The sequence below is a fragment of the Amia ocellicauda genome, chromosome 7 (genome assembly GCF_036373705.1).
Source record: "Amia ocellicauda isolate fAmiCal2 chromosome 7, fAmiCal2.hap1, whole genome shotgun sequence".
NCBI classification, from domain to species: domain Eukaryota; kingdom Metazoa; phylum Chordata; class Actinopteri; order Amiiformes; family Amiidae; genus Amia; species Amia ocellicauda.
Genome location: NC_089856.1, coordinates 16,262,953 through 16,288,970, shown reverse-complemented (window position 1 = coordinate 16,288,970; position 26,018 = coordinate 16,262,953). Strand labels below are relative to the sequence as shown.

At 44.6% G+C, this 26,018-nt stretch overlaps 3 protein-coding genes and 3 non-coding genes across 7 annotated transcripts; 2 read left to right on the top strand and 4 right to left on the bottom strand.

Moving 5' to 3' along the window:
- Positions 1 to 3,778: 3,778 nt before the first annotated feature.
- On the bottom strand, positions 3,779 to 7,393 carry rps11 (ribosomal protein S11). Its single transcript, XM_066708741.1, has 5 exons — positions 7,307 to 7,393; positions 5,688 to 5,819; positions 5,346 to 5,421; positions 4,245 to 4,374; positions 3,779 to 3,953 (listed from the first exon to the last, which is right to left on the bottom strand). The coding sequence occupies exons 1-5, from the start codon at positions 7,319 to 7,321 to the stop codon at positions 3,830 to 3,832; spliced, it is 477 nt and encodes a 158-aa protein (XP_066564838.1). The 5' UTR covers positions 7,322 to 7,393; the 3' UTR covers positions 3,779 to 3,829.
- On the bottom strand, positions 4,046 to 4,129 carry LOC136754224 (small nucleolar RNA SNORD35). The gene has a single exon (XR_010817570.1). It is a non-coding gene; the product is annotated as a small nucleolar RNA SNORD35 (small nucleolar RNA).
- LOC136754226 (small nucleolar RNA SNORD35) lies at positions 5,513 to 5,596 on the bottom strand. The gene has a single exon (XR_010817572.1). It is a non-coding gene; the product is annotated as a small nucleolar RNA SNORD35 (small nucleolar RNA).
- LOC136754225 (small nucleolar RNA SNORD35) lies at positions 6,197 to 6,280 on the bottom strand. Its single transcript, XR_010817571.1, has one exon. It is a non-coding gene; the product is annotated as a small nucleolar RNA SNORD35 (small nucleolar RNA).
- A 1,456-nt stretch (positions 7,394 to 8,849) lies between the features above and the next one.
- LOC136752983 (apoptosis regulator BAX) lies at positions 8,850 to 13,050 on the top strand. 2 transcript variants are annotated; one of them, XM_066708740.1, is made up of 6 exons: positions 8,850 to 9,135; positions 10,937 to 10,985; positions 11,096 to 11,248; positions 11,395 to 11,530; positions 11,871 to 11,975; positions 12,070 to 13,050. In XM_066708740.1, exons 1-6 carry the CDS (start codon positions 9,105 to 9,107, stop codon positions 12,166 to 12,168), a joined length of 573 nt encoding a protein of 190 aa, XP_066564837.1. In that variant the 5' UTR covers positions 8,850 to 9,104; the 3' UTR covers positions 12,169 to 13,050. The 2 variants fall into 2 exon arrangements, with proteins under 2 accessions (XP_066564837.1, XP_066564836.1); XM_066708739.1 differs by lacking the exon at positions 8,850 to 9,135 and adding an exon at positions 9,443 to 9,923.
- Positions 13,051 to 14,415: 1,365 nt separating this feature from the next.
- On the top strand, positions 14,416 to 26,018 carry snrnp70 (small nuclear ribonucleoprotein 70 (U1)). Its single transcript, XM_066708738.1, has 10 exons — positions 14,416 to 14,709; positions 15,934 to 16,087; positions 16,260 to 16,322; positions 16,461 to 16,515; positions 16,646 to 16,710; positions 16,889 to 16,951; positions 17,040 to 17,121; positions 23,675 to 23,776; positions 23,912 to 24,011; positions 24,437 to 26,018. Exons 2-10 carry the CDS (start codon positions 15,941 to 15,943, stop codon positions 25,488 to 25,490), a joined length of 1,731 nt encoding a protein of 576 aa, XP_066564835.1. The 5' UTR covers positions 14,416 to 14,709; positions 15,934 to 15,940; the 3' UTR covers positions 25,491 to 26,018.

Here is a 26,018-nt window from a genome sequence, read left to right as displayed (position 1 = left end):
AGGGGATGTAATAAAGCACCACTGAGTAACTGAAACTTGTACAGCAGTCTGAGAAACAGACAGAGGGGTTACTGTGATTATGGCTGCTGAAGTATTACTAAAATGCTGACGGGTGCAGAAGATGGAAGATGGAGACATGTATCCAGAGGTCCCCAGAAGATATACAGTGTCGTTAGAAGGGTTACCTATGCATTCCCTGTCATTTCCACTGCAGTTGTGTCCCAGCCCTTGTGCGGTCTGGGATCTAATCCACTGGACATATTGCCGGTCTATCTCTGCATTAACAGAGTTCATCATTGTGTTGGTACTACCAAACAATCCGCCAATATTGCCAATAATGCTCCTTTTCTTCCTACTACCTGATGTATGTGTTTAGATATGTGATGCGCGAGTGTTGTAAGCCTTTACTTGTGTTCTGATTTGCTTTTGAAGTAATTTTGACGAAGCTAGATGATCTTTACAAATGTTTAAGAGGGATGTTACTACAGTTGAAAGGTCATACTCCACCTGCACAGTAACTATGACAATGTCATGTAAAAGAGTCTTATTTGGGCCTATTCGGATGATGCCATCCGGAGGTGGGTCATATAACTGGGGACATGTAGTTGGAGGCTCATATCCACATGTTAACAAATTAAAACAGTTTTCATCTGTACACTCATGGCGGGTTGTAGAGTGTACACAATACTCCTGACAATATTGTCCCGACATGCCATTTTCCTATAAGATTGGTGGCAGGTGGGTCCAGCCTGCTGTGACATTAACTATCTGTCCAAAATCAAGGAGGGTGGAGTTAAGGTACGAAAAAGTTGCAAACACACATACAAAACTACCTAATCCTGTATTCTCATCATATACATTCCGAATATCAACTGTTCCAACTGTTCAAGCTGTAATGTGAGAAATAATGGTTGAAGATAAGGGCTTGAATAATGCCCCCAAAGGGTCTGTACCAAGAGGAACGGGGCTCTGAGACCAGGTCATACCATAATAAACGATAAAAGACTGAGGATGGTACCTCCAGCTGCATGACATTTTCCACCAGGGTCACATTTAGGTAACCTTAGCCCTATACCGGGCTGGAGAATAAACACAAGATACAACAAGAAACATACAGGTCCAAAACTGGCTTATCCCCATTTTCAATATGAATTTGGTTTATAGTGCACTGCTGTATTGATGTCTTCTCCTTGATCTTCTCGTTACAGGCCCGAAGTCTGTAAAATAAGAAAAACACACTCGAACTCAGGTTAGTATTAGCACATAAAATTAACTTGAATCCCTTTTAATTAGGCAAATATGGCTTCACTTTGGCCCAATGCTTCCATCGCTCTCCAGCCTTATTCCCCACACACACAGATGTGTCTGTCATTAATCTGACCTCAAATGGTCTCTCCCAATGGGGTTCTAGACCTGGCCTGCGAGCCAGGCGCTTAACCATAACTTGACTGCTCACCTCAGGAAGTTGAACTTTAACATCTGATTGTGCGTCATCCATCTTATTGTCCACTTCTGCTTGTTCTGACCTCGAAGCTTTGGAATGGTCTTTAAGACATTTATCTAATGTCACCAGATAATGTCTCAATTGGTCTCGGAAAGGTCCTGACGATCCTGTGCCCCCTGGAGGGGCATCAGGTGGTAGTCTCATAGCTCTGCCAGTCATCAACTCATAGGGCGTCAAGTGTGTGGTTTTGTTCGGGGAGGCCCCATTTTCCACAAAATGGCTAGAAGAACCTGAGCGCAGGTTTTCCCTGCAGTCTGTATGGCTTTGATCAATCCAGTTTTAATCGTTCTGTTTGTGCGCTCCACCATCCCAGAGCTCTGGAGATGATAGGGGATGTGGAATTTCTGCCTGACTCCCAAAAGCTTCATGGCCTCCTTCATGACCTTTCCCACAAAATGTGTGCCATTATCAGAGTCTATTTGGAGGGGTAAACCCCATCATGCACTGCAAAAAATAAAAGTCTTATCAAGTATATTTATCTTGTTTCCAGGCTAAAAAATCTAACCATCCTTAAAATAAGATACATTTCCTTAACAAGCAAGATAATAACACTTGTTTCTAAGAAAATATGCCTTGAATATGTTGTATTTTGTCTTGTTCCATTGGCAGATTTTTTCACTTATTTTAAGCAATTTCTGCTTGAAATTTGCTTGAAATAAGGGACTCTCCTGGTGAATGTACTTTTACTGGTGAAGCTGGGACTGCATGTGCTGCCTCCTTTGCTGCCCTGTCAGCAGCTGCATTTCCTCTCCCTTCCATTGTGTCTTCCTTCTGGTGAGCTTTGATCTTTATTACAGCACCAATGAGGGGTGCATGGGTGGCTTGCATAAGTTTTCTAATTATATCTTGGTGCTTAATCTCATTTCCTGCTGCAGTACAAAAGCCACGTCGTTGCCATATTTTAGCATAATCATGCACCACCCCAAAGGCGTAACGGCTGTCTGTGTAGATGTTAACCCTTTTGCATCACCCCATTTCTAGGGCCCTCGTAAGAGTTACTAGTTCTGCAATTTGAGCCAAATAAGAGCTATCCAAGGGTCCAGACTGACACACCTCTCTGTGTCCATCAACCACGGCCCACCCAGTGTATGGTTTTCCATCCATATATTTCCAAGAACCATCTACAAAGAGCATCAGATCTGCATCTGCTATTGGAATTGTCTGAAGTGGCCCTTGTTCTTCCCCCTCTACCACTATAACACACTGGTGTGGTTCCCCTTCAGTATCTTCTAACATCATGCTGGCAGGATTCAAATTCACATCTCTTATGACCTGGACGTTCACATTTTTGGACAGCAGGGTAACTTCCCACTTGACTCTTTGAGCATCCGTCACTGATTTGATTTGAGCATTATGCAGAAATGCTACTACACTGTGCGGGGTGTGCAATACAACTTTACTGGCTCCCACCAATGACTCTGTAGTCTGAACGGCTCAGGATGCACAGTCAAGGGACTGCTCCAGGGATTTTGGCTGAATAGTAGCCAACAGGTCGATAACAGTCTCCATGTGTTTATCCCATATTTGTCCAGAGATGGAACACTATCACACAAAAGTGACTGGTCGTACACACACACAAACAACACAAGTATCACCCTAGAAAGGACACTTGAACTTTACCAGGGAGATGGACAATACAAACATTTTTCTGACAAAGGACTCCTGACTTCGCCAGACAACACCCGACGACACTTGCCTCTGCAGGCAACCCCAAACCATCTCTCTGACAGAGAACACTTGACTCTGCCAGGCAATACCAGAGAACACTTGACCCTCCCGTTATCCCTGGTCCGCTCAATCCAACTAATTTTACTCCTGATAGCCGTCAACTGTCTGAACACAAATCATTGTCACTATCAGACGGGGCACTGTCCCACATCACTCTTGCAAATATAGTACCTGTATATAGTAATACATAAGAAACCCACTCTCAAGATTAAAGTTAGGTTTCTTTATTCCATACATTATACCTTATATTTGTTTTTGTCCGGCAATGCATTTATTAATGTTGATACAATGATTTGCCATATTACAGAAATGCCATTTAAACAAGTTAGATCCCCAACTAGACAGGAAACCTCCCTTGAGGAAAAAAGTGATAATCAAACCTTACGATATCAACACAAGTTAGCACCAGGTGAAATGCAGCTCAACCAAAACAAGGGTAGGGTTTGAGTATGCATAACTATTTTAATTGATCATTGACAGGTGCGCACACACACACACGCACACACACACACACTGGTTTCCCCAAAGTCAGACACAGAGATGCCATTTAAAGAGCAATTGTTTTTATTGATCTCCATGGAGGTGTCCTTCTGTCCTCTAGAACTTCTGGAACTGTTTCTTAGCCCCAGCTGCCTTGGTGACCTTAAGCACATTGAAGCGCACGGTCTTACTGAGGGGCCGACATTCTCCCACGGTGACAATGTCACCCACCTGCACGTCCCTAAAAGATGAGAGAAGGGTCAATACAGTACAGACTGGATACTGCAGTACATTCACACTAACTGGACAGACACACGGTCAATGTCTCCTCTCTGAGCTGCATCAGTGTTGCCATGAGGCGATGTCGTCAGAGCCACACAGGCTTGGAAGACCATCGTGAGAAAAACATCACTTGCAACTCAGACACCCCCTCTCGTGAGTGTTAGTGTGTAGTGTCTTGACAGTTAATAGGGGGTACAGGTGCACTGTATGTCAGTGTATATTTTACTACCTGAACAGGCATGCGTGTTACCTGAAGGCTGGGGACAGGTGCACAGACATGTTCTTGTGCCTCTTCTCAAAGCGGTTGTATTTGCGGATGTAGTGCAGATAATCCCTGCGGATCACTATGGTCCTCTGCATCTTCATCTTCGTCACCACTCCTAAGAGGGAGAGGAAGAGGAAGAGTTAAGACTGGCTGGACATTACAGTACAGCAGCACAGATGGGTGGGGAGAGGAGATACGAGCATCAGAATAGATAAATCTGAAATGCAGACCTAACGGCATTCCTATATAGGTCAGGGTCTGGGGGCTGCCTAGGATGCCACTGGGAGTCAGGGGCAAGGCCCTTGAGAGACATTTGTTATTTCGTATCCATTTCACTAAAATTATAGAAACTGAATCAACCTTCACCCTGTAACTACCAAACGTACAAGAATAAAACATCCCATCCAATTAGCAGTTACGAGTGCCCTTGCAACACTGCGTACATGACTTGTCCAGAAGATGACTTCAAGTACATATACTATATGATGCCTGCAATATAAGTCAGCATCAACTCCTTGAGTATTTTTCCATGGGATTTGCACTCATCTCAAAAGGGCCTAAATGTCAGAATTCCAAAAATTGTCCGCATACAGACAAGCGGTCAAGGTCTCCTCTCTGAGCTGTAGTGTTGCCATGAGGTGGTGTCACGGCTTGGAAGACCATCAGGAGAAAAAACATCACTTGCAGCTCACACTCTCCCAAACTCCCTCAGTCTGTCCATCTCTGTCCCCCTCTCAAACCTACTTTTGTCCAAATCACTAACCGTAAACTACAGATGTATGTCCCGTTTCCACAAACCACAATTTAGGTGCACCTCGGCCTATCCATTTCAGTCCAGACCTTTCCATTTTAGCTCTACAAATACTAGTTTCAGGACACGACATGGACACCCCGGGGTGCACCCAAGAGTGGACAGTGAAACAGGGTAAGATACTGAAGAGTTGCAGCATTGAGAAGGACAGAGTAAGCAAGAGAGCGGAGGAGGGGAAACCAAATAAACGCATACATTTGAATACACTGAAGCCATTAAAGCACCTAGTTTTCTCTTGGGCATTTTTCTGTGTGGAAGGGGATGGGCAGACTCACCAGACAGGATGCGTCCACGGATAGATACATTGCCGGTGAAGGGGCACTTCTTGTCAATGTAACTGCCCTCTATGGCCTGAGAAAGAAAATGCACACAAGACACAGAACTTAGCCTCATTAAGCTTGTTACAGTCAGAGAGGTGCTCACACATGGTAAGGGTCTCCTCAGAGCTGCATCAGTGTTGCCATGAGGCGGTGTCGTCAGAGCCACACAGGCTTGGAAGACCATCGTGAGAAAAACATCACCTGCAGCTCAGAATCTGTTCTATGGGGTACTTTTATGCATTTTGATATATTAACCCCACCTCTCCCTGTACAGTCTCAGTGTATTAACCTTCTCACCTCTCTAGGAGTCTTGAAGCCCAGCCCCACACTCCTGTAGTATCTGGGCAGCTTCTCCTTAGCTCCATCCCCAAGCAGAGTGCGCTTCTTGTTCTGGAAGATGGTGGGCTGCTTCTGGTATGCCCTCTCAGTCTGGAGCACAGAGAGACACAGTCAGGAGACCGCAACAGACAGACAGGACAGATGGACAGGGGGCAGAGACTGTCAATGTACAGAGACAGGCATGGAGACAATATGGGGACAGATGCAGGAAAGAGACATGGGACAACCACCATACAGAACTTTAAAGCTGTAGAATTTACTGGAATTCTGAAAATTGTATGATAATTCTTGACTGCCATTTATTCAACATAATGACTTGATAGAGCAATTAAAATATATAAAATCAATGTCCTGATTTTGAAAAACTGGGGAAAGTTCAGTGCAAATCAAAACAAAGGTTTTATCTGTGCTAATGACCTGACAATATGGGAGAATGAATGTGGGTAAGACAGTCAGGGTATCCTCTCTGAGCTGCATCAGTGTTGCCATGAGGCTGTGTCGTCAGAGCCACACAGGCTAGGAAGACCATCGTGAGAAAAACATCACTTGCAGCTCAGTCTTTCTGCCCCTTCATCACTATCCTCTCCAGCATCCAGTTTCCCCATTTGTTCTGCACTACCGCCACCTCTCCCTCAGCCTCTAGCACCCAGTCTACTTCACTCTACATCTGAATGTATTATACACACGTTGTTTCCACTGTACTGGGTGTAACTACAACATAGAATGGGTTTAACAAATGTGGCGAGACAACGCCTGTATCTAAGGCGATGTACACGATTTTTTCAGAACGATTTATTGTTGAAATGTATTGAACAAAGAGTCAACTGGACACAAACCGGTTTAAGCTGCCTTGCATTAAATAGTCTGAACTGTATCACCAATACGGTAATACTGTTAAATAATTACTAAAGGTTTAGGACAATCCAAACCGTGTCGAATAAAGGAGTTTGAAATTATAACACGAATACAAATTTTGCTGGACGACAGTGGAAGAATCGCATTCATGGCTGGATACAAAACCCAGCGAGAAATAACTCGACTTCGGCGTTAAGTTTAAAAATCCACATGAACCAAGCAGCTTTGAAACCTAACGAAGAAGCGAACGAATATAAGTGAACTACCAAATATACATAAAAGAAAAAAATCCAGAACAGGTCGGAATTGAATACGTGCAACCATCAGTGAAGATACGCAAGCCGGACCACTGTATCAAGTAATCGGTGCGGGACTTCACTCCGTCCACATGACAACCGGAAGCAAACGCATACATTAATTTGAATTTATGTTGCTCTGGGTGCGAAATAGTTTAACAGTTGCGTTTATTATAGTAAGAATTACGGCTACGACAGAGAGACGATGGGAATGTATGTATTTGAATACCACGGGCCTATTACTTGCCCGACAGATACACCAAACGAAGCTTAAAACAAATATTTTCATTTTTTCCGTCTCCAAACACCCAACCTCGTCTCAGCACTATCTCCCCTCGACAACCCCATTCCGTCTCTTTCATCTCGGCATGTTAAATCCATGTTTTGTGGCATTTTTGCAGTAGCCACGCCGTCCTCTCCCCTCACCTGCGTGTCCGCCATCTTGCACAGTCGTGTAGAAAAAGAGGCCCTTCATCCGGCGCACAGGGCCCAAATCTGCACGGGCGGGAAGTGACGTAAGGGTGAGGGCAAGCACAGGAGCCTACGAGAATGAAGCTAAATAGGAAGGACGCTAAGTGGCAAATCTATGTTGCCAATTTTTTGGTGCTGTGTACATTATATGTACACGCTAACAGAAACGTAAAGCAGACATTATTCTGTGTTAAAGTCTCTCTGGTGTGAAATATTTTAACAGTGGCCTTTTAATATTAAAACAAGTTCGGCTACGAGTTTGAGTGAGTGGTATAAGTTATATTTTATTTTTTAAACGTTTCAATTGAATGAGTTTGTAAGTATATATTGTCAATATAATGCATATTGTACGTATATATACTATAAAGAGAGATTGATAGATGTGTGGATTAACAGTACATACACGTGTAACAATAATTTATTGCATTTTCAATTTTAAACAACGAATTGATGACATAGATAGGCCGCGTTCACGACACTTCTCTGTGGCGTCACGGTCTGTGCAGACGGAGCGTGGACAGCTCTGGCATTGGAGCTGCAGACTCCAGCAGAAGAAACATGGAGTCGGTGTTGAGAGAATTCAGTCCTAATCACAGAAGTTAATGCAATCAGAATTCCCTTCGTGCTCCACCAGCTTAATACTTTACAGTGTAATCAGAAAATGGGCCATTTAATCAGTTCATATCAGATTAAGTAGCTTTACGACCCGTTAATAATCTTTAATTAATATAAATCTTTATTCCTAATCATTGTTGGGACACTTAAGGGTTAAATACTCACATACTGATCAAATTAATTACAACAGATTTTGTTTGTGTGTGTACAATATTATATATACACTGGTTTTGAATCTACATTAAACCTGTGCCTTCAGAGAAATACACATGTACAATATTTTGTATGTATTATTATGGATTTCCTTGCCAGGTGTGCAACTTACAAATTCACATAATACGTGGAAATTAAGTTATAATGTATACGTACACCACTACACATGCATATTATTTTATTGTTGAACTGTCAATCTTTAAAATATATTATTTCTGTTGTACTTAGCCATATCTAGCATGAAATTAATAAGATCCTTCATGACATGACTCAGGGTGATTCACACCCCCTGACTAGGTGGCGCTGGCACATGGAGTGAGGTCTGTCTCTGGCTGACACACACGTCTTTATCACACGGCGCTCCTTAGTTGTTTTGAAGCCGCGGCTGCTACAGCGCAGTACCTCTTGAGAGGTTGCGCAGCTGTGCAGACTTTGCAGCCTGTGGATGCGTCGCATTGTGACGTGTTTTCTGGCTGAGTTCACGCAGACGGGTAACTTGGACAGTTTCGTCGCAGAGTATGCGAAAAGTATGCGCAGACTCGGCAAAGTATGCGTGTCGTGAACGCAGCCATAAGTCCAAAGCAATCGGCCAGTGAAGCCATACAGGGGGCCGCCATAACTGCCTGTAACGTTCCCAGAGAACGGACTCTACTTGCCATTGTGTACTGTGACTGCATAGGACTGGTGGCCCTACAGTGTAGGGCCTACACTGTACTTTGCTACACTGTATTTAACCACAACACACTATACTACATTACCCTATGCTGTACTACACTATATTTTATTATACTACACTGTGCTACAATATACTGTACTTCACATCAATAAACTATACACTACAGACACTTTACTACACAGGGCACTGTAAACTGCTCACCCCGGCCACATGACATGAGGCGGAAGCGCTCATCCAGTCAGTTCAAAGATGGCGGCGCCGAATGGGGGAGGCGAGCCGGGTAAGTACTGTACGACTGGAGCCGCCCGGACTGGGGTAGGGAGACCGGTAACAGAGAGAAGTAGACAGAGAATCGGAGAAACATAGAAAGGCGGGGTGCGATAGGTGCATTATCGAGAGTGGTTAAAAAGGCTAAAGTACAAAGACGTCTTAAGACTCGGTCGAACTATGTATCGGTTTCAAGTTGCGAACGGCTCCCAAACATGTCTATACATAGCCTGCAGTCTTCACACAATGGGGTTATAATAATAATAATAATATGCTGCTGCTGCTGCTGTCGTCGTCGTCTTTCTGTATTGTTTTAAACCAGTTTTCTGCTTCAGAACTGTATTCTCTTACTTTATCGGTAACTTTGTATGAGTTGTGGATGTGTGTCTATCATGACTTTAAACTTTGGTGTCGCACATTGTTACAACGAACACGATTCCCCTTGACAATAATTGAGTTCACTATATTGTTATTTGTATTATGCTACATTTTGAGGGTACTATGGTATTTCAATTTAACAGTCATAACCATAACACTCCAATCGATATTGCCACGGACTATACATATTCGTATGCACGGTTATTATTTGATCGCTCGTGTGTGTAGCGTTTGTGAGATATGTGGAAATGATTCTGCTGCTACTGTATTACTACTACTACTTCTACTATAGGCTACTATTATACTACTAATAGGAATGGAAGGAAGTGGCTGTGCGCCACACACTCGCACAAACGAGTCCGCAGCGGATGGGAGGGACAAACAGAAAAGACAGACAGTGGTACAGGAAGAAGGAAATGACAGGTTTTGTACAAAGATTAAGAGATGTTGTAGTTATTATGATTGATAGTAGTGGTAATAGCAGTAATATAATACAATACAGTGTGCACTATAGTACATCATATTTTAATGCAATACAATGTAATATACAGTGCATCCAGAAAGTATTCACAGCGCTTCACTTTTTCCACATTTTGTTATGTTACAGCCTTATTCCAAAATTGATTAAATTCATTATTTTCCTCAAAATTCTACAAACAATACCGCATAATGACAACGTGAAAGAAGTTTGTTTGAAATCTTTGCAAATTTATTAAAAAAAAAAAAAAAAAAAAAAAGTATTCACAGCCTTTGTCATGACACTCAAAATTGAGCTCAGGTGCATCCTGTTTCCACTGATCATCTTTGAGATTTCTACAACTTGATTGGACTCCACCTGTGGTAAATTCAGTTGATTGGACATGATTTGGAAAGGCACACACCTGTCTATATAAGGTCCCACAGTTAACAGTGCATGTCAGAGCACAAACCAAGCCATGAAGTCCAAGCCCAGACTTGAACCCGATTGAACATCTGGAGAGATCTGAAAATGGCTGTGCACTGACGCTCCCCAGTCAACCTGATGGAGCTTGAGAGGTCCTGCAAAGAAGAATGGGAGAAACTACCCAAAAATAGGTGTGCCAAGCTTGTAGCATCATACTCAAAAAGACTTGAGGTTGTAATTGGTGCCAAAGGTGCTTCAACAACGTATTGAGCAAAGGCTGTGAATACTTATGTACATGTAATTTTTTGGTTTTTTATTTTTAATACATTTGCAAATATTTCAAACAAACTTCTTTCATGTCATTATGGGGTATTGTTGTAGAATTTTTAGGAAAATAATGAATTTTATCCATTTTGGAATAAGGCTGTAACATAACAAAATGTGGAAAAAGTGAAGTGCTGTGAATACTTTCCGGATGCACTGTAGTACATTATGTAGTATTATTGATACCCTATCAATATATCTGTATCAATACTGTGTCTTGTGTTTACAGGGAACTCCAACGATCGTATCATAGAGACAGGAGCAGCTCTACTGAAAGAGTAAGAGACTGATTGAGTGACAGACAGACTCACTGACAAATTGACTGACACACTAACCGAATGACAATAAACTGACAGACTGACAATCTCTCCCTCTCTATGTCTATCAGTTTTATCTATGACCGAGTATCCCGTCACTCCGAGCTGCAGCTCTCATACTCCCAGCTGGATGGAGCTGAGCTGTGTGACCCTGCCCATAAGCAGCTGGCGCAGTGCCTACAGCGAATTGGAGATGAGTTGGACAACAACGCTGAGTTGCAACAGTGAGTGTGTGTGTCAGTGTGTTTGTAAGTGTGAGAGTCTGTGGTGGTGTTGGATATGTCTCTTTTTGACCCTCTATTAATCAATCAATCAATCAGGCAGTGTATCAGTGTACTTAATCAACCTTCTCTTTCCTCCCCCTCCTCAGGATGATTAATAACTCTGCCGTTAAGCCCAGTAAGGAGGTGTTCATCCAGGTCGCCTGTCAGATCTTCTCTGATGGCAAATTCAACTGGGGCCGAGTGGTAGCTCTCTTCTACTTCGCCTGTCGCCTGGTCATTAAGGTAAATACTGTGTGTCTTTGTGAATGTCTATCTGTCAAGACGTACAGCTTGTGAACAGGCAAGGCAGGCAACTGCCTGGGGCTGCAGGCCGTTAGGGGGCTCCTGAGGTTATTTATAACATAGCCTAATGGTGATGAATGCTGGTTCGAGGGGCCCCCTGAGAATTTTTGCCTAGGGCCCCAACAGACTCTAGAATCGCTGCTGTATCTGTGTGTGTGCGTGTGTGTCTGTTTAGTTCTGTTCTAACTTTCCACCTCCCTCCTCCTCAATGTTAATGTTGTGACCAGTCAGTTAGTGTATCTGTACTGTATTAACCCCCCCACCTCTCTTTCTCTCTCAGGCTCTGGTGACAAATGTCCCTGATTTCATTCGCACCATTATCAGCTGGACAGTGGATTACCTGAGGGAGCATCTACTGTCCTGGATCAGGGAGCAGGGCGGCTGGGTCAGTCAATCAATCAGTCAGTCAGTCAGTCAATCAATCGGTGTTGTCTGTACTTTATTAACTGTCACTCTCTTGCTCTTCCTCTCTGTTTCAGGAAGGTATCCGGTCATATTTCGGGACGCCCGCCTGGCAGGCAGCCGGAGTTTTCCTGGCCGGAGTACTGACAACTGTGATTGTTATAAAAAAGATGTGAGGGAGAGAGGGTTGGGTCGGGTGAGGGGCTGGCATGGAGGATATGAAGAGGGTGATGGAGGAAAAATAGCCTTCCTCCAGAAATGACTATAGCAACAGCAACAAGGACACCACACAGCTACACAACAGCACTGTCCTCCTCGTGTATGATGTGAACAATAGAGTGAATCCCTCACTCACCTCCAGTGATGATGAGAATGACAGAACAAGAAAGACACAACACAACACAGCTAAACAACAGCACTCCCTGTGACTCCATTACAATGTGAATGACAGTGACACAACTGCACAACAGCCCTCACTCGGTTACAATTTGAATGACAGATTGGCACATCTGCATGAGGGGGAGGTAGTGGGAGAGACAATAATCCTGATAGAGGAAGGGAGATCAAAGGGAGGTGTGGAGAGGGAATGGGGGTGAGAGGGAAGGACTGCAGAGACAGCAGGGGGTCAAAGCATTGCCTTGTTTTTAATTAAAATTTTCAAATGTTCTACTGTTTTTTAGGGGTTTTCCCCCCAAGAAAATAATTTGTAATTTCTACAGCTGTAAACAAAGTGCATATCAATTCCTGTGAAACTGAATCAGCCTGGGCCAGGGTCTTACCTGAGTTTTATAATAAGGAATTGCTTTGTGTGGGGTAGTATTCTCTCTCCTATCATCATGGAAATTATTACTATATATAATTTAACTGTACAATTGCCTTTATTTTCTATTGGACATTTTTGTATAATTAATTGTTGTTGTTAGTATTATATTATTATTATTGGTCTGCCCTTATTTCTGCACTCTGTTTCCACTGGCAGACAGCAATTGACAAGAAAATGAATTACAATCAATTGTAAAGAAAAATTAATAATAAAAAATAAAAAGTGTTTTTATGAATTGGTAACCATGTGGTGTGGTTTATTATTACTGGAGTGTACGAGAGACTGGGACACAGACTGACAATTACGCAGCCTCTATTAACAATTATCGCTCATTAAAAGCTTTACAAATCAAGTTCGTTTTTGAGAAGAAGCAGTGCCTGTGTGCAGATAATTTAAACCAGCGAATGGGACGCTCTAGTCCGACCAGGATCCCGCACCACTAACGTAAACCGGTCGCTCTGAACCACAGATCTAGAATGAGCAGAATGGCTATTACGTCATTTTAATGTGTAAAGAGAAACGCCATCTTGTCCAGGTTTGGTGCTGTGTACGATGCTAAACTTTATTCATGTCGATTTACTATGTATAAGTAATATACTATATACGTGATTTAAATTTAAATTAAATTTTCAAGATTGGAATACGTATGTGAAAGTATGTGTTCATATATATGTATTTACGTTTCTTAGATTGTTCGTTGAATTAAAGCCTCTCCGTTCACAACGAAGACTCATTGAGGATGAGGCTCGCCTTTCACCGGTTACAAATATTACTTGTAACCTGTGATCATTTAAAAACTGATTTGTAGCCTATTAATACAATTCAGCAGACTTTCTGTTTAGCATTATTGCTTTTCTTAAAACTTTATACATTTTACTTATATAATAATGTGGCTGATTCTTTTAAATAAAACCTATTTACTAAGACAGTAAGAGCATGTAAGACAGAACTAAGACAATAAGCGTTTATCATGTCTACATTCTATTATAACGCTGTTAGGAACGTTCGACTTCCCGTATAGTTGTTATAACCTATAGGCCTACATAAAGTGTTTTAATAAGTTACAGTAGGCTATGAATAAAATAAAGTAGGGTCATTTCAGACTTAATCAAATGTAACTGCAATAATACTCTCTTTTTTTAACCGCACTTTGTATTATTTGTTAGAAATCAACTTGAATCATGAGTATAATGTTGAACTCAAAATTGATTTATGTCGGACAGTGTAAAATAATAACAGGTTATGATGATGGCAAGTACGATCATTCATATTTTCGTTTACTATAACTCAAATCCTATTTAGGCTACACTTAAAATGAATATTTCAAATACAGCGTTTTTTATTTAACAAAATGTTTGTAAAAACATGCCTTCACGTAGCCTAATATGATATTTTGTAATAATAAATAATAATAAATAAGTTTAAGCAACGATAAACAACTCTTCAGTATCTCCGCTTCTATATGTTGCGTTATAGGCACTCTACTTCTGTCCCCGGACAATATGGCCGGCGGCTTGCGTAAGCCCCTCATAAAGGTTCGAGTATGGGCGGGCGAATCTAGCGATTCTATATCTATGGTCTCAACACCCGCTTCTATTTCTTCCTTCGGTAATCTACTGCTGTCGTGAAATGCTGTGCTACATTGCCGCCATTTTGTAGCGCCTCACGAGTGGGTACAGAGAGAGAGAAAGTTAGGGGAAAATAGACACTAGTACATTATATATAATTTGTATTTCCTCCACGAGCATTTCGGAAGGATTTCAGCGGAGTTACGACTCGTCCACAGTAGCGGCGAGCGAGATAATTGTTTTTTTTTTTAAAGATAATCTACTTTGCTAGGAGTGTTCTGTGTGGGGGAAGAGACTCGGCGCGGGCCCGTGGTTGCGGAGTGGAGGTGAGTGTGAGGCAGAGGCCTGGTCCTGCTGTGTTCTTTAGTTTGCTTTACACTTTGAGAAACGGGACAAAAATGTGTAATATTAAACAATGTCTCTTTAAACGCGGCCCGGGTTTCTGTGTCCGACAGGTTGTGTTTTTGTGTTGCGAGAAGGCTAAATCCCTATGAAGACGCCTTTGTTTGTCTGGCCTTTGTGTCTCGGTGTAGGCGCCGGCTGATCTGTACGTGGAACGGATTTCACGGGAGATACCGCGGGCGTGGAGGCGTTTGACACGCATGTATATATTGAACCGCATTATTTCGTTTAGTTATGTAATTAAAAACGGTGGCGTGTGGGAGGTTTTAACCCAATCCACCCCGGGTCTCGGAAACGTCACACTGAATCTAAACCGTAAGGAGTATAGAGAAAAAGTTCACCTGATTGACCACTTAAAAATCCAGGCGATCAATATTACTTAACAGATAAAAACGCTGTACTTCTAGCACTGTTATTGTTAAACTTAATCGTCTCGCAGGCTAAACACATAGAAATAGTGTTTGGACGAAGAGGCGTTTTGTGTGATCTTCATTCAGAAGCGGTGTGCATGTGTATTTATGCCCTTGTACGCCAGTGTAGTTGGATATGTATTGCCCTTGTACGCCAGTATAGTTGGATGTGTACACTTCATACAGAGAGGTATCACAGTATTTATGTTTAAGCAATCGTGAACGTAGGAACTATTAGCCGAAAATAGCCAACAACTTTCAGAAAATTACAACTTGTTATTAAGTAGTGAACAAGATGCACACAGTGTCTGCCAGTGACGTGACCACGCTATGTTGCGTTAAAATTCTCAATCCAAAAACGCGGCAATCCGGTAACGGAGACCCAAGGAATTGTTAAGAAATCGAATCTTTCATGACAAGTGTTTGATACTACGAGTCGTACGACGTGTTCCCTACGACCCCCTTTCACCGCGTGCGACCATTTTACGTAATATACAACCTTTGTCTCATAGGAACGACGTTGTTGATCTCGACCACGCCCCTTTGTCTGCTTTATTTGCTTGTTTCCATGTTCATGGTGTTCGGATTGATTGGATTGTTTGTCTTCTCGGTACATTGTCCAATAAGTCCATCTGTTGCTGGAATGCTTTTGATGGGGATCAGTGACTGACCCTGAACCCCCCCCCCTCTCTAGCGAGTCAGTGTCTATATTAATCGCTCTTGCTCTCTCTCTCTCAGGTGAAAGATGACTCAATTTCTGCCCCCCAACCTGCTGGCCCTTTTTGCCCCGCGGGACCCCATCCCCTACCTGCCCCCCCTGGAGAAACTGCCCCATGAGAAACACCACAACCAGCCCTACTGCGGCATTGCGCCCTTCATCAGACACTTTGAGGTGCGTTGCCACACTATACTGCCAGACTAGTACAGTGTTAAACTACAGGACACACTATGCCCCAGTTCAGTGCTGGATAATGTGTAGCTCAGGACAGTTACAGTACTCTATAACACAGTGCCACAGTAGTGTACAGTGTATATCTGTGTAACCTCACCATCTTCCTCCCCAGGACCCCAGAGATGCCCCGCCGCCCACCAGAGCAGAGACCAGAGATGAGAGGCTGGAGAGGAAGGTAAATTGAGAGACCAACACACTGACGCACACACTTAAGGGAGACCCACCAACACACATACACACATAATGAGGAATATGCTGAAAAATGGATGAACACGCAGGCTGTATTAACCTGCTGTCTGTCCCTCCTTGCCAGAGACGTGAGAAGATTGAGAGGAGGCAGACTGTGGTGGAAGCTGAGCTGAAAATGTGTAAGTGTTAATATAATGTACTCTGTGTCTAGTAGTGATGTGCAGTAGTTTGCATTGTCTGTATTAATCTCGTGTGCCCAGTCCAGTGTTTGTGGAGTTTGTGTTAATCTATCTCTTGCTTTCTCTCTAGGGGATCCCCACAATGACCCCAATGCTCAGGGTGATGCCTTCAAGACTCTCTTTGTGGCCAGAGTGGTAAGACACCCTCTCCTCATGTAGTGCACTGTACAGTGATTGTGCACTGTGTAATCATGTATGGGGTACGCAGTGAAGTTTAGTAAAGCGTTTGTAGTGAACAGTAGTGTGTGTAGGGAACAATAGTGTACCTGTGTAGTAATGTGTGTGCAGTGTACAGTAATGTGTGTGTTTGCAGAACTATGACACCACAGAGTCGAAGCTGCGGAGGGAGTTTGAGGTTTACGGGCCCATCAAACGGGTAAGGACTCTGCCTCGGAGTGGGTGGGGTGGATTGCTGTATGTCCGTGTGTTAGTTTGAAGTGGTAATGTATGTTGTTGTGTTGCAGATCTACATCGTGTACAACAAGAGGACTGGGAAGCCTAGGGGCTACGCCTTCATAGAGTATGAGCACGAGAGAGACATGCACTGTGAGTACTGCACTACTATACAACGGCGCGCACACACACACACACACCCAAACAAACATGCACTGTGAGTAGTACATTATACACACACACAGTACACACTACACACACTGAGCCCAGAATGGTGAGTGTTGTTAATGTCTACACAGAGACCTGCAGGTTCAGAGATGCACAGCCACACTTGCATGTGGGGGTGCATTAACTTGCATCTAGACTCTCCCTGTTTGATTAGAGGTGGAGGGGGTATGGGAGGTATTGGCACCTCTCTCAGTACGCATATTTTCAAACTGTGTTTATTGCGTGCTTGTGTTGTCCAAAGAGACTGGGGAGAATACATACACTGAGCTCAACAGCACAGAACAATGTAGTAGGGAGGGAGTGAGCACTGGAGGCAGTGCTTAAGGTAGGGAAGAGGGTGGAAGTGAGTTTTGGAGACAGAGGGACATAGCCTAGTAGAGCTGTATGGGTAGGAGGCGGGAGGCAGGGGAAAAATTAGGGAGATGCAGGGAGTGTAGGGGACATTAAGTGTATTTAAAAAAAAAAAAAAAAAAGTTGCTACAATTCTTGGTTCACCCTTGACTTACAAACAAATGTAATTGTTTGAAGACATTTTCACCATATGGACCCAAAGATCAGGTTTCCTATGGTATTCCACTGTACCACAGCATACTATAGTTTCAATCTGTTTTGCCATTTTTGTGATCGATATAAGCTGTCCCTGAGGGGTATGTCCTGTAGGGGAAGCGAGGAGCCACGTACTTACTCCAGGGTGGGAAACTGGTTGACTTTATTTTGAATGTGTGAGAGTGTATGTGTTATGTATTTGTTGGAAAATGGGGGATCTGGGGCTTAGATCTAGAAAGAGAAGGAATGGAGTGATTTTAAATAAAGTTGGGGGGTGGGGGGGGTTGACTGGGCCTTACTGCTGTGAATGATCACAGCTTTTACACACAATGCAGACTGGCCTCTTACCCCCTCTGCTTGTGAGGCCCCTTGGCTTGTGTGAGACATTGAGTGAGAGCTGTGTGGCTGCCTGGGAGGCTGCATTAACTACTGTAGTCTCTCTGTCTGTCTCTCTCTCTAGATCTATATATTTCTGCCTGTGAGGCCCCTTTGTGTGTGTGAAAGACTGAGTGAGAGCAGTGTGGCTGCCTGGGAGGCTGTATTAACTGTGTGTTGTTCTCATTGCCACTGCAGCCGCCTTTATCTGATGGCTATTGGCCAGTGCTGGCTTGCAGATGCTGCTATTGGTACACCCTACTACCACAGCTCAGTGTATGGTTGGTATGATGGGTTTGTATACAATGGGTAAGGTTTGTCTTTTTACACACAGTGTAGAGAGAGATGCGTAGAGGGTGAGAGAGAGAGACTGACTGACATGTTGAGGGAGAGAAACGAGTTTGAGACGTGGTGAGAGGGAGAGATGGACTGAGGCTTGGTGAGATGGACTGAGACGTGGTGAGAGAGGAACTGAGACTGAGAGGGAGAGATGGACTGAGACGTAGGGAGACAGAGAGGGACTGAGATGTGTGCAGAGGGACAGACAGAGCTAGCAGAGAGGAAGATCAATTGTAAATGAGACGCGCACACTGAAATGAAAGGCACCACGTTGTGCTTTAGTTTAGTCTCAAAGGGTGGTTGCTGATCCCTGGGCAGCCTGTGTTGACCAAGGGATTGAAGCAAAAGGTTGACTCCTGTACATACACGCATTCATTGAGAGAGACAGAGACACAAAGATGGAAAGACACATGAGACAGTGGGGAAACAAGACCCAGAAAGGGAGAGACCAGCAGAAAGAGATGGACACAGACATTGAGAGATTGGGGGGGGGGGTGGGCGGGGGGGGGGATGGGGTTTGGGAGGGGACGACATTGAAAGTAAAATTGGGCATTTGAAATTTCACTATTCGATTATCCTTGTAATTTATTTTAGGAGATTTGAATATCCGAATGTGACATAAAACGCCATTTCTGCATAACCTATATAGCGCTCATTGTGTAATGTGCCAGGTACCTAAATTAGTCTGTCATGAGCAAAAACTTCCAAATTAACAAATTATCTATTAGAAATTGCAAATACTTCTTTCTACAGATTCCTGTTTTTAGTTGATTCAAAAACTAAAGCAAATTGAATGAGAAATTAATTGAACGTGATGGAGCTGGACTGATGTCATTGTCAAAATATAACAATTAGGCTACATTATTTTTCTGCTAAAGCAGTGCGTTGTATAATAAGAATTCACCTACACTATAAAACATGTTTATTTACTTTTCTTGAAAATAAATAGAGCCGTTCAATTCACTGTTGTAAGTTGGAGAGTGCAAACAGTCTTCACTTGTCTCACTCGTTTCGTCCCCATTCTGCCTGTAGTGTAACCTGTGACGTCATTACCAGCATCCCTAAATGTCATCAGAGTAGTCATTCATAGAATAGATTTAAATTGTGCAAGTATATATATAATTTTAAAATGATGATCTATTGCCATTGCCAATATTTTTGAAAGCCTTTAGAATTTTTAATTCAAAGGTTTTGGTTACAAATGCAAATAGTAGTTTTGTTACACATTTACGTTTGTTTGAATATTTGATTAACTGTGCCCATCCCTAATGAGAGACTGACACTGAAGGAGTCAGTGTCTACTGTGCCAGTGGCCCATATTGCCTTCAGATCACAAGCACTTTCGTTATCAGTTATTCCCCTTCAGCCTATCTCCAGTGTCTCAGCTGAGTAGCCTGTCCTCAATGACGGTAATTTGTGCCATATTCTGAACCTGGTTTTCCCTCCTAATAAATAAATAAATACAAATGGTAAAGAATCCAGTTTTGTCTTCAAACAGATCCTTTCCCTTACCCCAGCAAATAGTTTAAAGAAAAAAACATAAAAACAAAAAGTAAATTAAAAAATCCCAGTTTGTTTTCCCACTGTGTGGTCCTTGGATGTCCTATCTCTGGGTAACTGTCAGTTCCCCATCACCCTTCAGCTAGAGATGCTCACGTGACCAGGTGCTCAAAGTCCTTGTCACTAGATTTTAACTGATTAATGTACTTAAAAAAAAAAAAAAAATCAAGTACCTCTACAAAGCAGGCAGCTGAAGGTTAATGTACACCAGGAATGGGCCACTCGATCAGCCAGAGTACTCTTCCTCAGAGTGATGCTCTGTGCATCGGTTTCTTCATTAAGATTGCCACCTTCTGGTTGAATCGATATTGTTCTGTTAAGTGGAGTGATTGAGGTTTGGCAACCCCAACGCCACGCAGTCCCTGAACTCTCCCGGACATCGCATGTCTATCCCTGGCGGTGCTCTCCCTTGCAGGTGGAAGATGCAACCAGATAATGGGTCCTAATTCTCAGTGGACAGTCTTGAGTTGGTGTTCTGGGTGCTGTGGTAAGGCAGCTCCAGTACAGGTATACTTACAGATGTGTTGTTACAGTGTGAGCTAGTCTGGGTGCTGTGGTAAGGCATCTCCAGTGCAGTAGATAGGCTGTGCTGCTGGGGTTTTGGTAAGGAGACCCTGAATTCTGCAGGAGTCAGTGAGACCTGGAGAGAGACTCCCTGGCAGACTGACCCATGTGTACCATTGGATTGAGATTGTGTGTAACCCACAGTATGTGTTGTTTGACTCGGGCTAGTCTGGGTGCTGTGGTAAGGCAGCTCCAGTACAGGTATACAGACCCAATGAGATAATGTGTTGTAATAGTGTGAGCTAGTCTGGGTGCTGTGGTAAGGCAGCTCCAGGGCAGTAGACAGTCTTTACACACACACACTTAGAAGGGGTTTGGTCAGGAACTGCTAAATACCCAGAGACCAGTGGAGATTTTCCTGTGTTGCACTGAAGACCCTGTACTGGCTGTACTCTTCACACATGTGGGGCCAGTGGCAAAAGCCCCCCAGAACAGTGTGTGTATTTGCTTGAAGTGCTGCACTATTGGGGTTTGAGTAAGGAGACGGAACCGAGACTGAAGACTGAAGGGGTGGTCTGTGGCAAGAGCCCCCAGTGCACAGCATGTGTTCCTTTTTCCTGGATGGCCTGTGCAGGGCTGTAGTGTGAGCGGTCCTGTGCCGCTGGGGTTTCTGGTAAGGAGACTACTGACTTCTGACTCTTGGGATATTCTGGGAGACTGTACTGAGACTCTGATGCCCGTCTGCACTGTTTATGCACACGGCTCTTAACACGCCCTTCTCTCCGTTAAAGGAATACTGTTCTGAGGAGCCTGAGTTCTGCAGGAGCCTGTGAGACTTGGAGAAACACTCTCCCTGACGGGCTGAACTGTGTGGTTGCAGTGAGAGATGTGATGCAGATTAATTAACATACTGACTATGAATCTGCACTGTGGGGAGGTGGGCTGTGGTAAGGCAGCTCCAGCACAGTGTCTGTCAGCGATACTTTGATCCTTCATTGCCAGACATATTTTCCTGTGTGCAGCAAGGGACCTTGTGGTAAGACAGGCCCAAAACAAGAGACTTTATGCAGTTGATGTGGCAAATCTGGTGTGGTGGTGTGCTGGGAGGGTTTCTGGTAAGGAGACCCTGAACTCTCCAGGATCCACATGCGTTGGAGCTCTTCCTTGCAGGTTGAGTATCGTGTGCAGTCGTGTGGGTGTTAGAAGCCACCCCCCCACACACACTGGTGTACTGCTGGACAGGGTTGAGTTGTGAGCTAGTTTGGGTGCTGTGGTAAGGCAGCTCCAGTACAGATATACAGACCCAATGATATAATGTTGTATTACAGTGTGAGCTAGTCTGGGTGCTGTGGTAAGGCAGCTCCAGGGCAGTAGACAATCTTTACACACACACTTAGAAGGGGTTTGGTCAGGAAGAGTTATTACAGAGTCCTGTCTGGTGGGGTTTTGGGGTGGAAAGCCCCCCCCCCCCCTGCCAAAAAAAAAAAACTCCAGGGGTCAGTCTTGCATCTACTTCCTCCTCTATAGGGTGGTGTCTCTGGTAAGTGTTTAATTCAGTGCATCAGGTTAGCAAAGCTGTCTTTCCCAGTGTGCACTGCTGCTGCTGTTGGGGTTTTGGTAAGACCACCCCATTTACCCTCCGATTGGTGGCCACTGTGCTGCGTCACTCTGTGGTTGTGGTTGTGCCCTTCCTTGCTACAATTTCATTTTATTAGCAGCTTAGGTTCATTCATTTTTGGATGTAAAAAGACACGCATCTGTCAAAACTGGATCAATCTATGTGGTTGAAAATACTATCCTTTGGTGTGTGTGTGATCTGGTGGGGTTTTGGTAAGGAGACCCTGAATTCTTCTGTGTCCACTGAGAAATGGGCCCCCTCTCCCTCGCAGAATGGACCCTGAGGGTTTACAGTCACCACAGATTGTTCCAGAGAGCTAGATTAGACTCCGCAGTGGACAGTGTTGGTGAACAGTAGAGAGAGAGGTGTAAGTATAGAAGTTGCAAGTCTCATGGGGAAAAAAACTTTTTTTGTTTTTTTTGGTGTGCAATCCTGTGTTTAAAATGTATTCAATGCAAACCATCTGCTTTGGGATCTACAAGCAGAAGTGTGTTTAGAGGAATAGGTGGGTCTGATCAAGGGGATCTGTCTCATACCCTCAACCTGCAGTCCCTTCGCTTCAGAGAAAGAGACGGAGGAGTGTGAGTAGTGGATGGGTAAGAGAGGAGGAGGAGTAAGTATAGAAGGTGTAAGTCTCTGAAGGGGTATTTAAGAAAACAATCAGAATTTGAGTGTGTGTGTGTCTGTGTGGAGCTGGGAGAGTTCACAAACTAGCTCAACAAAGCTCGAGAACTCCAGCATATCTGAGGGACAGCGGTGATGGAGGGAGTGAGTGAGAGGGAAAGTTGAGTGTGTCTGTGTCTTGATTGTCTGCAATCTGGATCTTCAGTCCCTCCTTTGTGAGAGAATGTTGGTGTGAGCATTGGAGTGGTGAAAGAGTATAGGTCAGTGCCCAGTCAGAATAAGACTGTCAAGTGTCTACAGTCACTATTAGACTGGCCAGTTCATAGATTGGATTGGAGCCAATTGGTGTGACTGAACAATGCAGCACAGTATGCTGCTTGTGGTGGCCGCTGGTTTATTTGAAACTTATTGAAATCAGAATTCTCATGCCAGTGGACACTTTTTATATAGGAGTGATTGAGTGTATGAGTGAGTGAGATTGAGAGGGTATGAACAAATCTTTTCTGAGAGTAGGTATGTTTGAGAGTGAGTGTGTGAATGAAGGAGAGGTTTAAGGTGTTTGGCAGTGTTTTTTGCATGTGTGTGTTGGAGGGGAGAGTGAGCAAATGTTTGTGCATGTGCACATAACTGTTTTCAGTTCCTATGGTGGACCACACAGTGCAGTGTGGGTGCACAGGATCCCACTGTGATTGTGTTGGGAGTGGAAGTGAGTGAGTGAGTGAGTGGGTGGGTGGGGGGGGGTTATTGAAGAATTTGTAGCTAACCTGTTTATCTTGCGCCCTTCCCTCTATCTTCATCTTTCCCTTCCCTCCCTCACACCCCTCCCTCTTTTCCTGCCTCCTCATCTTTCGCTACCCCTCCTCCATTCCCTACTTTCTCCCTCCTCCCATTCCTCCTCTCCCTCCCTTTCAGCTGCCTATAAACATGCGGATGGTAAGAAGATCGATGGGCGCAGAGTGCTGGTGGATGTGGAGAGAGGGCGCACTGTGAAGGGGTGGCGCCCCCGCAGGCTGGGTGAGAAATTGCAGCTGTGTGTGTCTTTGTCTTCCTGTGACAGTCTGCTCATTTGTGTTGTATACCTCAGTCTGTGTGTCTATCAAGTCTGCATATACTGTATTCATTCTCAATGTGTCTCTCTCTCTCTCTCAGGGGGGGGTCTGGGGGGTACGAGGAGGGGGGGTGCTGACGTCAACATCAAACACTCGGGCCGTGATGACACCTCCCGCTACGATGAGCGCTCGGTGGGGAGGTGGGTGTCTGCATGTCTCTGTACATCTGTGTCTGTCACTGAATCTGTCAGTTTCTCATTTCAAGGGTGCTTTATTTGTATCATCATTGATATTATTGCCAAAGTAGTTTTTGTTATTTTGATGAATATTGATAAATGGCGGGGAGTACAAATTGTGTGTATATTTATACTTGCATACAGCAGGAAAATCACAAGATAGTAGGAATAATCACAGCAGCCATACACTGCAAATGGAGGAGTGAGTAAATGATGCAGGAAGCATAGGAGAGGAGGAAAAAAACAAGTAAAATTTTAGAAAATCATAATTTAATAGAAATGTTAAAGGCATATGAGAAACATTTACATCCATTCATAACAATTAACTAATGTCTCTACCCATTTATTTTCTCTCTCTATTCCTCTCTCCTGCTTCTATCCTGTCCTAGTGAGCGTGAGCGAGACCGGGGGGAGCGACGGACAGAGCGCAGCAGGGAGAGAGAGCGAGAGAAGGACCGAGGGGAGAGGAGGAGGTCCCGATCTCGGGAGAGGAGGAGAAGGTCCCGCTCCAGAGAGAGGGGCGAGAGAGAGAGGGGCGAGAGAGGAGGGGCAGGTGGAGGGCTGGGAGGGGGTGTTGGAGCTGGAGCAGGAGCAGGAATTGTGGGAGTCGGGGAGGAGAGTGGAGGAGGCGGGAGCAGCCGTCGAAGAGAGAGGGAGCGAGATAGGGGAGGAGCAGGAGCAGCAGCAGCAGCAGCAGGAGGAGGAGGAGGAGGAGGAGGAGGTGGGGGAGGAGCAGGAGCAGGTGGTGGTGGTGGCAGCGGAGGAGCGGACAGCAGGAGCAGAGAGAGGAGCAGAGACCGGGAGAGGAAGAGGAGGAGCCGCAGCCGGGACAGGAAGAGGGAGAGGGAGAGGGGGAAGGAGGATGGGGGAGAAGGAGGAATGGGTGGAGGAGGGGGGATGGATGGGATGGGAGGAGGAGGAGGCGGCGAGTTTCAGGATGAGCTCAACTCGGGGGATCTCTCTGCCAGGGATGAAGGCAGCGTGGAGGGGGGAGGAGAGGAAAGAGGGAGGGAGAGGGGGGAAAGGGACCGGGATCGTGACCGAGAGCGGGACAGAGACAGGCGCCGCAGCCACCGGGAGAAGGACCGAGAGAGGGAGCGGGAAAGGAGGCGAGGAGGTGGAGGAGGAGGAGGGGGGGAGAGGGACAGAGAGAGGGAGCGTGAGCACAAGAGAGATAGAGGAGAAAGGGAGAGAGGGGAGCGGAGGGAGGACCGGCAGCAGCAGCAGCAGCAGAGCCTCCTCCTCCCTGCCAGTGCCGCTTCCTCCTCCTCTCTCCTCCTCCCTCCCTTGCTCCTGCAGGACGGGGGGAGCCTGAGTGGTGACGGCCCCCCTCAGGAGGACAGCCAGGATGGCCTGATGGACCAGGAGTCCCTACAGTCGGGGGAGGGGTACCTGTCCAATGAGAATGGGTATAAGATGGAGCCCCCCATGGAAGGGTACTGAGCGAGGGGAGGTGAGGGAATAGGGTAAAAGAAGGTCCCAGATAGCTATTGTACAGCAGAGTCTTTAGCCCTGGGCCTGGAGAGACCAAGTACAGCAGGGTCTCCATCTGTCGAAGACCAGGGCTGGAAACCCTGCTGGACTATACTGTACTAGGTTATAAACTGTTCCACTGTTCACAACTGACTGACAGTCTCCAGTGATTATAGGTTATAGGAAGTGCATTTTTGTTTTTGTTTTAATTTTTGAAGATTCAACTCTGCCTGTGGGGGTAAGTTGGTGCCATTCTGTCTGTATAAATGTATATTGTTTTTTTTTGTTTTTGTTTTTCTTCCATTTTGTATTCCTATAGATTGAAGACCAGTGTTGTAAATTTGGATATATATATGAGAGAGGGAGGGAGTTTAAAATAAGGGAGATGCACTTCTCTCACCCTTTCCCAGTCTCCTCCACCTCGCCTCTGCCCATTCATCCTGTTGTACAGCACACCAGTGTCTTGTCCTGCAATAAAGATTTTTTTTTTTATGAGGA